The 15,331-nt window shown below is 49.0% G+C and overlaps 1 protein-coding gene across 8 annotated transcripts in view; it reads left to right on the forward strand.

The window, feature by feature from the left end:
• Nucleotides 1-15,331, forward strand: part of NCAM1 (neural cell adhesion molecule 1) — a 228,459-nt gene that overhangs the window by 166,556 nt on the left and 46,572 nt on the right. For all 8 annotated transcript variants that reach the window (XM_060268501.1, XM_060268495.1, XM_060268496.1 and 5 more), the window contains 2 exons: nucleotides 117-287; nucleotides 2,127-2,258. In XM_060268501.1, coding sequence (XP_060124484.1) covers nucleotides 117-287; nucleotides 2,127-2,258 — 303 coding nt within the window. The remainder of the gene's footprint in view (nucleotides 1-116; nucleotides 288-2,126; nucleotides 2,259-15,331) is intronic.

A 15,331-nucleotide genomic window follows, 5' to 3' on the forward strand; every position in this document is an offset into this window, starting at 1 on the left:
ACCACCACACAAAAATATACTGTGCATATACTGTAAAGTTTTTTATGTGTGCAAGTTTGCCCTGAGCCTGCCCTGTCTGGCCTCATTAGTCTGTTCCACCTCCCTCCCTGTCTCAGATACACCATCTGCACCTTCCATTGAGAGAGTGGAACCCTACTCAAGCACAGCCCAAGTGGAATTTGATGAACCTGAGGCTACCGGCGGAGTTCCCATCCTCCGGTACAAGGCAGAGTGGAGAGCGCGGGGAGAGGAAGACTGGCACTCCAGGATGTACGATGCTAAGGAAGGTAGGGTGTTGAGTACTGCCAACCAGCAGAGACTGTGATGTCTTTGTGATATATGGTTTATTTACACATATGTACAACCTGAGTTTAGATGGAGAGCATTCACATTCCAAGAGGGTCTCTTGCTTCTCCCACGGATGCAGCAGGCTTGGGTTTAAGAACAGAAAACATCAGCCATGTTCTCTTTCTCTTTGTTACAGCCTGTTCCAGTGAGCCCACATAGTATTCTTCGCCTTCCTTCTTCCTTATCACCGCTAACCTGGTGAAACTAGTCCCTTCCAGCCTACAGCATCCAAACAGAAATCCTAAACCCATTTTTTTTTGTCTCTGCCCACTGACAGACAGCTGGAGGATGGGCACAGTCTTCACCCTCCTGGTGGCTTTCTTGATGGGTCATCACTGGTCTTTGTCCCCTTAACAACCCACGTTCAGCTAGCAGTCACCAGGCTGGCCTGACATGTTAAAACAATCCAGGTGTTCAGTGTTTGTCGCAATCTAACTCGCAAACATTGATTAAGTCCAACTTTTATTTGACCCAGGAATGTAGAGTGTCTTGCACCCCACTACCTCATAGCAATACATTTGCTTGACCCATGTTTTAATCGACTTGTGCACAGATTAATTTCCCCATGCCCAAGAACTTTTAATGCTGTTCTGCAGCTGTGCCATAGGTTTCTCGCAAAAATCTTATCTTAACTGTTGCGCGAAAATTCTGAAGGGAGATTTGGCCCACTTGAAAAACTGATTTTGCAAGGGCTCATGAATAACTGTCTTCAAAATTTCCACAGATTTGCAGGCAGAGAAAGCCTTCTTTCACCTCCTCCCTTCCTTTCTATGCCCCCTCCCCCAAAAACTGTTCAGTTTTTCATTAGGAGTTTTTCCCTGTTGAACTGCATGCTTCTGGTTATTGCCTGACTGGGACCCAGGATTTCCACCTCATTTTCCGAATGACCCTGTTATGAAAAAACAAAAAACCAACCAAAAAACACCACACTCATACTTCTGTTCTGATTCTATCATGTCATAACTGCGAAAACCTGTCCGCTAAATATAAAAGGGACAAATAAAGAGGGACAAAGAAGGAGCAATGCGTCCGGAAGCACGAAGCACCCTTAGCAACCCCTCTTAACAACAGGGAAGGAGGAGGGAGCATTGAGTCCCAAAAACCTAGTGTGTCCTGCTGCTCTGAGTCCTGATAAGCACAGTGGGCAGAGCAAGGCGGATAAACTCAGAAAAAAATCAGACTAGGTGCAACCCAAAAGTGGACAAATAAACATGAGGTTTTGGGAAAGGGTTCCAGGGCAAAAATAGGAAGTGCACAGTGGACCCACTGAACATGAAAGTTGGGATTTTGCCATCAAGCGTGGATCAGCCCTTTATCTATTGACTAACCATGAAGAAACTGTTAGTTTTGGACTCTGTGGGAGCATGACACGGAGAAATAGCGGGACCACAAGAGGATCTATCTTTGATAGAGTAGAATTTCATCTCTGTGTGTTTTTGTATAGAGGAGCTTAACATCAGGTAACAACTTGAGTTTTCCAACTTCTGAATTGTGACTTTATTAAGAAGCCCTGTTCAGGGGTGAAAAATTAGCAACCTTTCCATGGGTGATCAGAGAGATCTTTGTTAGTATAAAGCTTGCATATTAATTGTATCATGAAAAAAAGCTTTTGTTGAGGTGAGGATGGCAGGTCTCCTCTCTGTCCACCATTCCTCCCATGCTCCTTTCTCTCCAGGTCCTGCACACCCAAGGAAATAGTGTTGTTGATTGTGCAATGAACCGTTTTCTGTTATAGATTAAAACGTTCCTCTGCTTGTTTCATCTCTTTTCTGGAATAGCCAACACGGAGGGTGTGTTCACTGTGATGGGCTTGAAGCCAGAAACAAGGTATGCCATCCGTCTGACTGCCATCAATGGCAAAGGCGCAGGCGAAATCAGTTCTCCCTCCGAGTTCAAGACACAGCCAGTTCGTAAGTAACCCCCTGCTTTTCTGTTCTTCCTTGCTTTTTGCAAACGTCCTTCATTTTCTCTCCCTGCCTCTTTGCAGCCTCCCTTCCATGCATGGATGGCTCCTGTTCCTCTTGCAGGTCTCATTCTGATCTTTCCCAAAACATTTGTCCAGATTTCTCTGATTTCACCAGGTTGTAACATCGACCCACTTCTGTTATTTTCTGTCTTCCAATGGTCTTTTCTGTTTTTGTTTTTCCTCCCACCAAGCTGCGAGCCCAGCGACTGGTTATGGAAATAAGGGGTTTGATTGTTTGGGGGTGGTGGTATGGCTTTTCTTTTCTTTTTTAACTAGCCCTCACTCCTTTATTGTAACTTGGCACATGTCATAACAATCTTGTGGGTAAGCGACAGAGAAATGATCCAGCTTTTTTCTGGCACAGCTGGTAGAAAGGTGGGGAAAGGGTAGAAAGGTGATTTTTTAATATCCGAACTTCCTCTGTTATGAAGCGTTGGTTGAGTTTTGAGCCAAACTGACAATCCTTTTACTTTGCCTGGGCCAACAAGTTGCCGTCATCACCCACCCACACATGCCTCAATCCATTTCAGTGGACAAACAAATGCCCCAATGAGAAGCCAGCAAACAGGGCTAGAAGGATAGCAGTAGCCTGCTTCTGTTGTCCATTGGCAGCTGCTACCGAGAGGCACACTGTCTCCAACCCTGGTGTTAGCATCATGGCTAGTAACCGTTAAAAGACTTATCAACTTTCTTGGATTTGTCTTAATTCCATTTTGAAGCCAACCAATAGAGCAGGCATCACTGCTGCTTGTGGCAGCATGATCTGTAAATTAACCCTGTGCTCTATGAACAACTGTATCTTTTGGCCTGTCTTGACTCTTATTATATACTCTGCCTCATTGAATTGTCAGAGACGGAGAAATTTTGCTGGAACACCTTAAAACTTCCATCTAACTGGAAGAAGAGTTAAGCGCAAGAATCAGGATGCCACAGAGCTGTGTACGTGCTTGGGAGCATGCATGTTCTGCTGTGGCTCCTACTTTACAATTCCACATCATTTGTGCACCATATGCTTTGTAGGATGTGGGCAGGATTCAGAGTGAACAAGCGAGAGCTAACTGCAAGTTATTGCTGTGGATTTTGGCACTCCTCTATGTGAGGATGGACCTGTACGTCTGTCATACTGAGTTGTCACGTTTTCCAGTTCCTTCCTTCTTTGGAGGGGCAAGTGGAGGAAGCTGAGCTGTTTTCAGACTTGTAATAAAAATTAAACCATGATTAAATGTAACATGACATGGAGCAAAATGGGATATATATATATATATATATATATATATATATATATATATATATATACACATACTGTGAGGGACAGGGGATATCGCGAAGTCCCTCCCCTCCTGAGTTCAAGCCCGTCCCCGAGCAAAGGGGAAAGCAGGGAGAGTTCCGATTCCAGTGGGGAAGCAGGAAGTCGTGTCCGAGGCTCAGGCAAGGTAGAGGAGCCAGGGTCCCAGGTGGGACAGGAAGGGGCAAGTAAGGGGGGAAGACCCATCCCCCCAACTCCAGAATTACGCAGGAAGAGGAGGGGCAAGAGGATGGGTCTGCCAAAGCTTTTGTGTTGGAGAAAGACGCGCCAAAAGCCATTAGGAGGTTCTGAAACCGACTGACAACATCGCTCCGTGTAAATAGCAATGACTTGAGCACTGTAAATACGCAGCACCAATAAAAGAATAAAATGCAGAGCTGCGTAGCGTCGTTACTCTGAAGTAGTCCACTCCGGCCACTGTGACAGCAACCTCCTAATCATTTTTGGGCTACTTTGGAGTTGCCGGGATGAGCGTGTCAGAGGCGGAGAAGTGGCGGCAGATCGCTGAGCAAGCCCAGCTAGAACTGCAACAGCTGTCGCTGCAGGCGCAGGGAGAATTGAAGGCAGCTAAAGAGGAGACTAAGAAGGTCCAGGACGACCGGCTACAACTTGCGGAACAGGTGAGAGAGCTCCAGGAAAAAGAGCAGCATTTAAGGGCGGTGGCGGTAGACCTCCAAAACAAGCTGGATGCAGAGAAAAACAAGGCGGGAGGGGCACCCCAAGTCCAAGTGCTGCCAGGAAGGAGAGCCGGGACCCTAGTAAGCAAGTTCAATGGAGACCCGAAGGAGTTTCAGGGCTTTGAGACTGAGATTGTGTATGCTCTTGAGCTGCACCACGATGAGTTCCCTGATGATGAGCACAGAGTAGCGTTTATTGTGGAGCACCTTACAGGGGCGGCCAGGGAGTGGCTAAGACCGTTAATTGCAACAAGGAATCCTTGCATGAAGAATGTCAAACTATTTCTAGAAGGTTTGAAAACGATGTATTCGTCCGATAGTCATATGGACCAGACTAAGGAGGAACTTCATAATTTACGCCAAGGAAATATGACAGTTCGCGCGTATTGGGCGAAATTCACCATGCTGGTGCACAGATTGGGGTGGGATCTGGAGTCTGCCCCAATGCAAGCGGCGTTTTACTTGGGGTTGCATGAGGAGGTGAAGGATGAGCTCTCGAGAGGTCCAAAGCCCAGTAATATGGATCAACTGAGCAAAGCGGCTCTGGCGGTGGGGGTGAGGCAGGAATCCAGATGGAGCGACAAGCAAGCAACGCGCGCAAAGCGGGCTTGGTTCCCACGGTCGCAGGAGAAGCCACTCCCTCAACAACCCTTTCAAGCCACGCCTGGGGCCAGTCAGGACCAGGAACCCATGCAGATTGATAGCGCGCGCGCGCGGGCTTTTCAAACCCCAGCGGCGCCAAGACGCAAGGAGGGAAGGGGTGGGAATTGCTTTCTCTGCAACTCCCCCCAGCATCTCGTCAGAGACTGCCCACATCGCAGGGAGTGGCAAGGAAAGGCGGGAACGGTTGTGCCCTCCCCCACTGACGCAGCACCACAGCAGGGAAACGGGAAAGCCTGGCTGCAGGAGACAAGGGGCGGCAGCCAGGCACAGTCAGCAGACAACAGCCCCAGCCCACCCACCCGCACAGAGAGGAGCAGAGCCAGCCCACCCCTCCCAGAGCAGGAGTGGTTCTAGAAGTGACGCTCACGCTCCCAAATGGCTATCCATTGACGGTCCTCGCCCTAATTGACAGTGGTGCCTCAGCCAACTTCTTCTCGAGAAACTTTGCAGAAGAGCACCAGATCCAGCTTCTGCAGCTGGATTTTCCTCTGCACGTGGCAACCATTGACGGCAGAGAGCTGCTGGGAGGGGCCATCACTCATCAAACCCCCCCCATGAGAATGACGGTTGGAAGGCACTCAGAGACACTGGCATTCAACGTCACCACCATCTCAGACCCCCCAATCGTTTTGGGCATGAGCTGGCTGGCGCGCCACGACCCCTCCATAAGTTGGCATCAGAGATGCATCACTTTTGGATCGGACTTTTGCCTGGAACATTGCATGCAGCACCAACCAGGGGAGGGGCCTCCGATAGCCACGGTGGCCACCATGCACGTCAAAGGGGGTGAGGCGATACCCAAACCATACTGGGACCTGCAGGAGGTCTTCAGTGAAGCGGAGTCCGACCACCTGCCCCCACACAGGCCTTTTGACTGCCAGATCAACCTGGTGCCTGGGGCAACTATACCCCCAGCCAAGCTGTACGCCATGTCAGACCAGGAACTGGAGGATCTGCGCGCTTTTATCGACAAGAACCTCAAGCGGGGGTTCATCAGAGAAAGCAAGGCAGCAGGGGGCAGCCCGGTCTTCTGGGTGGACAAGAAAGACACGCAACAGCGCCGTCTTGTGGTGGATTTTAGACGGCTGAATTCGGTGACAGAGCCAGTGGCTTTCCCCATGCCCAGAGTGGATGATCTCCTGACAGCGGCACGCAGAGGCAAGATTTTCACCAAGCTAGACCTGAGGGGGGCGTACAACTTGATCAGGATCCGGGAAGGCGATGAGTGGAAAACCACGATGTTCACGCCTCTGGGCTCTTTTGAATATCTGGTGATGCCCTTCGGGTTGCAAGGGGGCTCAGCATGCTTCCAGGCCTTCATGCACCACGTCCTGGGGTCCCTACTCTTCAGGAAATGCTTGGTCTTTCTGGATGACATCCTTATTTACTCCAACGACCCGGTGCAGCACGTGAAGGACGTCAGGGAGGTGTTACAGCGCCTGAAGGAGAACCACCTGTATGTGAAGCTGGAGAAGTGCAAGTTTCACACCAAGGAGGTGGACTTCCTGGGCTACAAGCTGTCAGACAAGGGGCTGGCAATGGACAAGGACAAGGTGCAGACCATCCTGGACTGGCACAGCCCCAGGACGCGCAAAGATGCCCAACGCCTACTAGGCTTTGCCAACTTCTACAGGAAGTTCATCAAGAACTTCTCTCGAGTTACGGCTCCCATCACTGACTGCCTGAGAGGCAAGCAGAAGTTCAGGTGGACACCAGAGGCGCAAGCAGCGTTCGAAAGCCTCAAGAGGGTGTTCGCCTCAGACCAGAACCTGTTCCACGTGGTTCAGGACGCGCCCCTACGCATTGAAACAGATGCTTCTGATAAGGCTGTGGGCGCCATTTTGTTGCAACTGGACGCCAACAGAGAGTGGAGACCCTGTGCCTTCTTCTCCAGGAAGTTGACCCAGCCCGAGCGAAACTACACAGTTTTTGATCGGGAACTTCTTGCGATCCACGCGGCGTTCCAGCACTGGAGACACTTCCTGGTGGGCGCCAAGCACCCCATCCAGGTGTGCACAGACCACAAGAACCTGGAGTTCTGGAGAACTGCCAGGGTGCTCAACCAGCGGCAGATACGGTGGGCGGAGTTCTTCTCGAACTTCAACTTCTCCATACACTACATCCCAGGAGAGCAGAATGTCAGGGCGGATGCCCTCTCCCGCAAGCCAGAGTACATGGAGGAGGAGGCGCCACCAGCCCCAAGGCACATTTTCCCCCCGTCGGCATGGTCCTGCGGAGCAGCAGTGGTGAGCGAGGCAGAACTCACAGCACTGACGGCAGCGGATGAATTTGCCAACCGCATCTTCAGAGAACTGAGAGGGGGGAGGGAGCAGGCAAAAGACTTTGCAGAACGCAGAGGGCTGCTTTTCTACAAGGGTGCGCTGTACCTACCCACCACCCAGCTTCGACGTACGGTCCTCAAGCAGATGCACGACAACCCTACAGCGGGGCATTTTGGAAGGGACAAGACCACTCACCTAGTCATGAGACACTTCTGGTGGCCAGGGGTGAGGGAAGATGTTCGAGACTATGTAAGGGGCTGTACCACCTGCCAGCGGGCGAAGGTGGTCAGAGCAGCGCCACCAGGGTTGCTGGAGCCCTTAGCCACACCACACAGGCCGTGGGAAGTGGTGTCCATGGACTTCATCACAGATCTGCCTTCGTCCAGGGGTAAGACTGCAGTGTTGGTGGTGGTGGACCTCATGTCCAAAATGTGTCACTTTATACCGTGTGCCAGGGCAGTCTCGGCAGAAGAGACAGCCAAACTGTTTGTTGATCACATTTTCAGACTGCATGGATTACCTTTAAGGGTTATTTCGGATCGTGGCCGCCAATTTGTTTCCAGGTTCTGGCGGCGGCTCATGAACCTCCTGCAGGTGGAGGTCAGCTTGTCGACGGCTAGACACCCGCAGACCAACGGACAAGCGGAGAGGGTCAACGCCATTCTGCAGCAGTACCTGAGATGCTACGTCAGCCAGCGGCAAACGGACTGGGTGGATCGCTTGCCGCTAGCAGAATTTGCCTACAACAATGCAGTGCACGTCTCCACAGGGGTGTCGCCCTTTAAGGCCAATTACGGGCGCGACCTCAGATCTTTCCCAGAGAGGGAGAGGGAGGAGGAGGAGGAGGGCCCACAGGCTGAGGATTGGGCAGAGGAACTGGAGACGGTGCACCAGCAGCTCAGAGAACACTTGGAGAGGGCCAAGGAAGCGTACAAAAAGGGGGCAGATCGCCACAGGCGACAAGGGGAGGTCATCAGGGTGGGGGACAAGGTGTGGTTGTCCTCGGAGGGCCTTCCCACCAGAGGGAGGTGCAAAAAGCTGGCACCCAAATGGCTGGGCCCCTTCACGGTCACGCAACAGGTCAACCCGGTGGCATACAGGCTGGCACTGCCAGAGGACATGAGGGTGCATCCAGTGTTTCATAGATCGCTGCTGTCGCCGTACAGGGAAAGCAGCAGGCTCAGAGACAGCGAACAAACCCCCGAGGGAGGGGGGGAGAGGGAAAGCAGGGAGCAACTCAATGAGGCCACGGCCATCCTGGATTCAAGGTGGGGGGTGGGGGGCCTGGAGTACCTCATGGCATGGGAGGATGCTCCACCGTCCCAGAATGAATGGGTCCCCGCCACTCAGATACAGGAGGAATTCTTGGTGGAAGAATTTCACGCCCTCTTTCCCCACAGACCCAAGCCCTGGCACATGGAAAGGGAGGGGGAGGAGGAGGAGGCACGGGAGAACAGCTCACCATGGCGCTGGGAAGCGGAGTTTGAGGAACCAGAGGATGAGGTATGGGTGTCGCCAAGATCCACCCAGTCAGAGGAAGGAGCAGATTGGCAAAACATTTTTACCCCCACCAGCTCTGACGCCACGGACTTTTTGGGATTCCCGTCCTCCCAGGCGGAAGGGGGGGGCTCGCAGGACTGGGGGGAGGTGTTCACACCAACGGGCTCGGAGAGCACCGAGTTTTTAGGCTTCCAGTCGTCACCGACACATGGGGGGGGCCTGGGGAGGGGTGAAGGAGAGCTTGGGAGGGGGGTGGATGTGAGGGACAGGGGATATCGCGAAGTCCCTCCCCTCCTGAGTTCAAGCCCGTCCCCGAGCAAAGGGGAAAGCAGGGAGAGTTCCGATTCCAGTGGGGAAGCAGGAAGTCGTGTCCGAGGCTCAGGCAAGGTAGAGGAGCCAGGGTCCCAGGTGGGACAGGAAGGGGCAAGTAAGGGGGGAAGACCCATCCCCCCAACTCCAGAATTACGCAGGAAGAGGAGGGGCAAGAGGATGGGTCTGCCAAAGCTTTTGTGTTGGAGAAAGACGCGCCAAAAGCCATTAGGAGGTTCTGAAACCGACTGACAACATCGCTCCGTGTAAATAGCAATGACTTGAGCACTGTAAATACGCAGCACCAATAAAAGAATAAAATGCAGAGCTGCGTAGCGTCGTTACTCTGAAGTAGTCCACTCCGGCCACTGTGACACATACATACATACATACACACACACACATATACATACATACATACACATACATGGTTGCCCCAGATCTAAGCCCTTTTCTGCTCCCAGTTTCACTCAAGCCTCTACGTAGCCAGCTTGCTCATGTTTGGATGGGCTTCCTCATATCCCTTTCCCAATTTTCTCCAACCAATGTTCTTCGCGTGTGCCTGGAAATGATCAGCAACAAACCCACACCTCCTTTCCTATGCCTGTTCAGCTCAGTGCTCCTCCTGCTACGTCCAGGGCCTTGCAGCAAAGACCAGAGGTTACAGCGACTCTCCCACTCCGCCAGTTGCTCCCTCTCTACCTTGGAAGCTAGTTGTGCTCCTTGTCCCCACAAACTATCTAGTGCACAGATAAATGAGCACAATTACCCTCTTGTGCTTCTGTAGCTGCCCAGTTTTTACTCTTCTCTGGTAATCTTAACCTGCCTCCCTGGAAAATGTGACCCTAATGCAAGGAACACTCGCTTGTTTTAAATTTCCAGTGCCTTGTTCTATCGCCTCCTTTATTTTCATCTCTGTTACATCTTTTCTTTTTTTGGGGTCTGTGTCTGTCTTTTCTTTTCATCTGTGTTCCAACCATGGGGAAACCGCAGGCACTCCACCGCCACGTAAGTGCTTCTGAATTCCTTCTCCTGGAGTGCTCTTACCCTAACATTGGATGTAGATCTAGCCCTTTTTAACTTAGCATTTCTCTCTTCTCTTCTTTTCTTTTCTAGTTTTTTTTTAACCTTCCTTCTTGTGCTTAGAAATAAAGTAGCATATAAAACTCTTGCATCTCCTAATAACACTGATGCTAGAGTAGCTGTTGTATTTTTCCAGTTAACCACTGCCGTTTGTAGAAGTTGGTCAAGAGGTTGATGCCTCCTTCTTTCCCGTCTCCAAAGCATGCAGTGTTGTTCGTATCTGCATGTATGCCTAGTTCACTTGCGATGTTGTTGTTTCACACACACACACCTGGGGTAGGCAATGTTGACGTTTCCAGGCTGTCTCCAATGGTTTGCTTGCTCTGATACCAGGTGACAAACTCACTTGTAGGAGGTCAATATTCCAAAGGAAAAGCTTTTTAAAAAATCCTTAGCCTACACAGTACAGTTAGGGGGTGACGGATCTTGCACTTTACCAGCCTCTGTTTTATCATTAAAGGGGCTTTAGAGTCCAGAAGAAGGAGAAAGAAGAGCAGAAGTAGTTCATGAGCAAACAGGGAAGGTGGGCAGAGGCAGACTCTCCTTAATTTTTCCTTTCATGTTAGTTTAGATTTGTGGAAGCGAAAATTGGAAAAGACCAAACAGCCCTGGCTTGGATTCTGATCAGTCCAAAATATCTAGAGGGCACCAAATCGCGCCAAGCTGCCCTAAAATGAAACTGTACTGTTGCTGTCACTCCTCTGTTAGGTTTAGTGCCAAAATAATTCACCCTCTCCCCCATCAAAATCCGAAGAAACAGAAACTCCCATACATTGGGGCCAGTTCACTTTCCCAAACGGACCAGCCAGAATTGGGCAACATCCTTTTTCCATTGTGTGTTCAGTACATTGCCCTTATATATATGGAAGTTCCATTTAGCTTTCATGGATAATAGCCACATATTGTACCTCTGGTGGCGGCCAATCTTATGTGGCTGGTTTATGGACATCCAATTCATGTGGGGTTCAAGCTGTATCCCTCCCAAGGGTGATCAGATAAATAACTGAGGGTTAAAGGGGGGGGGAGTGTTAAAGGCACTTTGCTCTCAGGCTGGTGGTGAGCAATAAAGTTGCTGTCCAGTGCAGCCATGTCCGAAAATAATGGATCGATAGCAACTCCCTTGCAGCTGACTGAGCATTGCGAAGAAGTTACAACCAATAATTGGAAGTCAGGATTAGCACAAGAGCTGGGACTGGAGGGCAGTATTTCATGGAGGCTCCGGGGCATTTGTGCAAGTTGTGATGTCAAGGGGTGCGGTTGTGAGAAAATGAGAGTGTTTTGTGGCTGGCTCACAGAATCACAAGGCTGCAATTGCAACCATTTTGGCTTCAATATTAATTACACACACACACACACACACACCTACCTGGGCTTAAAAGGGGAGGGGGGAAGCTTGCTGTCAAAACAATTCCAGGTGGAAACTGTGAAGCAGTCTGCTTCATTACAGAGCTGCTGATTGCATTTGAGAAAGAGCATAAGGAATGGTGGAGAGATGATGGCATGGACATTTTTTTTTTACTAAATTGTGATTGAGCTGATAACCTTTTGGATTTAATTGCAGGAATGTTATTTCTTAAATGTTGCTGAGGATTTTATTAAGATAGAGTGAGAAAGAAAATACGTTCCATCACTGCAAGGTCCCCAGATAGCAACACGCTACATCAGTGTGAATGATGAACTGTTCCACTCCAGGACTGGAGAACCCTTTTGTCTGCTTGGGCCATACCCACAGAAGTTGTGCCTCACGGGCCAGATTTGACAGGAGGAGGGGCTGCCCCACCTGCCAAAATCACTTGCGCACACTTTTAAGCCTTTGAGATTGGGGACTTAAAGGGAGAGGGAGGAGTTTGCAAAAGGCTTTGTGCGTTTCCTTCTTCCCTCTTTAAGTCCCCTATCTTGGACCGACCTTTATTCCCATTTGAGCATCCAGAGGCTCAAACAGGGGTGCAGGAGCTATCTTAACCTTTTTGAAGTAGCACACATGCACAAGCTGCTTCAAAGGGTGCTTCTGCACTGGGCTTTAATCTCTGTTTAGCTGATGAATGGCGGTTAAATCATTCTGCCTGGGAACTGGATCACCCAACCAATTAAACCCTGCCCTACGCATCAGCTGACGTAATCAGTAACTTCAGTTGATGGGCAGGTGGGTGGGGTTTGTAGGAAATAGCCTTGTGGGCCAAATTGGATCCCTTGGTGGGATAATATTGGCCTGTGAGCCAGATGTTACCCATGCCCACTCTTTCAAAAATTAAATGGGGAGGGGGGTGGGACTTGTGGTAGGTTTAGGAGCACCTTGAGATGCACCCCTTTTGCATATATTAGCACACCTTACACCCGTCCTGTGAGACTGGCATTGCCACTGCATACTACTGGCAGGCAATGTGCATTTGCCAATGACAACTTTGCTGAGTCAGATGAGCCTTGTATCAGGAGCCTTCCAATTCAGTCTCATAACCACTCTGCTCACCCATTTCTCCCCTGTCGGGAAGTCCAGCTGTAACAAAAACCCACACAAGAGTTTCTCACAGTTCTTGCTCTTCAGCTTGCCTGGTGCTCCTCTGTTTGTCAGAGGAAAGAGCAACCCTGGAATGAGACAAAGCTCTGCAATGGGAAAATCTACACAATCAGGTAGTTCTGATATTATAGAGGTGACTGATTTCCATGGAATGAGAGCCTCTTTTTTTGACCACCCCACAGCTCTCTTCAGTTCTATAAATGTTCTCAATAAGTGAGGCATTAAAAAGTACTTTATGGGTTTCTTGACCTGCAGTGATGTTATGCAGTGAAATGAGCAGGTGTTGTGTTTGGAAGAGAGTATTGGGGAATGGCCAAAATGGACAACACACACACACACACACACACACACACACACACGTAAAAAAGAATATTGAGGGCAAAACCCTCAGGAAACCACCCACTCCATACAAAACACAGAGGCAACTGAGTATACTTTATGGGCACAAAATACTGACCTGACTGTTAGGGTGGGGCAGCAGGGAGATGAAATGGAGTTACTGGAAATCCAAAATGGAGCTTTCCTCTCTACACCACAGCATTTTGTTGCAGACATACACACCCTAAATTTCTGTAGACTTGCAGCAGTCTTTGCATGTTTGTTTTCTGAAGGCTTCATACTACAGCCAAATTTGGGTTGGCCTAAGGAGTTCCCTCCAACCTCTGGAATGGAGCTGATGTAACTCCTGCTTTTCCGAAGGGGAAGACAAGGAAATCCCACCTCTGAAGAGTGCAAAACTATTGGAATATTCAATCAACATTTTTCCAATATTCTGTTTATTTATTACATTTTCTTTTCTTTTCATGGAGTTCAGGACCTTGTTCAAGTCTGCCCCAACTTTCCTTTCCCATTTTATCCTCACAGCTATCAGCTGAGGGAACTCTAGACATACTTCTGAACTATGCAATTAAAGTAATGTCTAGTTTGACCCTGAGATAGGTTTGTCTAAAGGAGAGGAACTGCCCCAAGATCACCCAGGGAACTTCTGGGATCTCCTCAGCCCAATCCTTTAACCACTATGGTTCTCTTTATTTTATAAATCCTTGGTGTAAATGTTCTTCAGCCCTTGCCTTTTTGTCATCAGGTGCTCTCCCCCCCTTCCCCGCCTTTTTATTTCCCTTCATAATTTATCTTCACACCAGGCTTCACCTTTACATGTCCGATCTATCCTTCGTGTTTCCATAGCAACCCAGCATCCTACTGAATCTGAAAACACAGAGCCAGCCCGTGAGTAGCAGAAAGGCTTTCCTCCCCTCTTTCCCTTCTCTCGCCCACACCCCATCAGACACGTTTACAAAACAGTATGGTGTGTGATAGAGTGCACGGCCAGGAGCTATTAACATGCCACGCCCCACTATGTGATGGGCACACTACAGCATGAATGGATGTGAGTAAGAAAAGACGTGGCGCCCTCATTCCTGCACAGTTGCAGAGTGGAGATACTCTTCTGGTGTTTTGCCATCTATGTTTTTAACATTGTCTGGAATTAACGCCTATTTCATCTGAATATTTAGCCTGGCTTCCCCTTTAACTCCCTCTTTATAAACATCCTGTTGATCTTGCTCCCTCGTTTTAGAGGTGAAAAACTAGATTAGGCTTAATTAAAACGGAGCAGGTTCAATTTGAGAAGCCTTCAAAAAGGAAATAAAATGCCCAACAAGATCTGATGCTTCCCGAGCCCCTGAAGCCTACAGCTGTGATCTTGTGTGTGATTATCCAAAAATTCTCTCTCTATTTGATGACATGGAACCCTCGATTAAAAACTATCCCAGTCTACTGGCAGGTCCCAGTGAAAGAGCATCGAGTATTGACATTGGATCTAGCCTGGCTATTATCTATTCTTTATTAATATAGGATAACTTCTTAATAGTTGCTTGGAAATAGCAAGTTCTTTTCTTGGAATTTGCCCTTCTCAGATCCTATTAAGCCTCAATACGCATCATGAGCAATATATGAAAATGGCCACTGAAGGAGATTCAAATTAAATTCCAGTTTCTTGCTGGAAGTTGCATTCCATGGTTTGTAAATTAGCATTCCTCAGAGGGAGTTGCGGGGAAACTTGAGGACGTGGCATGAAATGTGGTTCCTCTAAATTATTTAAACATCTACGTCAAATACATCCTATGGACTCAAAGGGATGAAGTGGTTGCATTTGATAAGATAAAATGTACACCTGTTAAAAACCTCTGCCTTGTGACATCTTTGAGGTGAGCATGACTAACTGCATAATAATTCTGAGCTTGATTTGGGTTCCAGTTAACACAGAATTTGCCGCTCGGTGTCTTTGCAGTTTGCTTACAGTTTATCTACGTGTTCCAAAATTAGAATGTCTAAAAACGGCACAGTTTGTTTTTTTCATGGCTTGAAGAGGGGGTGGGGCATATTTGATGTCACCAGAGTTTTACGTCATGGTGTCATATTACTGTGTGGAATATCTTGCCATCTCCCACAGAACAGAGGTAGTAATAGTCTACTCTTCCAGTGAACCATGCATAGAACCCCACTTGCCCCACTGCCTTCAAAGCAGGTGGGGCTTCATATTGTAAAGAAGCCTTGGCCTTCTATAGAGTTTTTTTGCTTTGTATTTTTCCCAGCACAGCTTAAATACTTGAGTCTTGTGAATATAGGTTTGTCCTCCCCAGTGGGAAGCAGGGGAAGTTCCAGTTCTGCATCTGTAAGGAG

The sequence above is a fragment of the Zootoca vivipara genome, chromosome 15 (genome assembly GCF_963506605.1).
Source record: "Zootoca vivipara chromosome 15, rZooViv1.1, whole genome shotgun sequence".
Classification (NCBI taxonomy): Eukaryota; Metazoa; Chordata; class Lepidosauria; order Squamata; family Lacertidae; genus Zootoca; species Zootoca vivipara.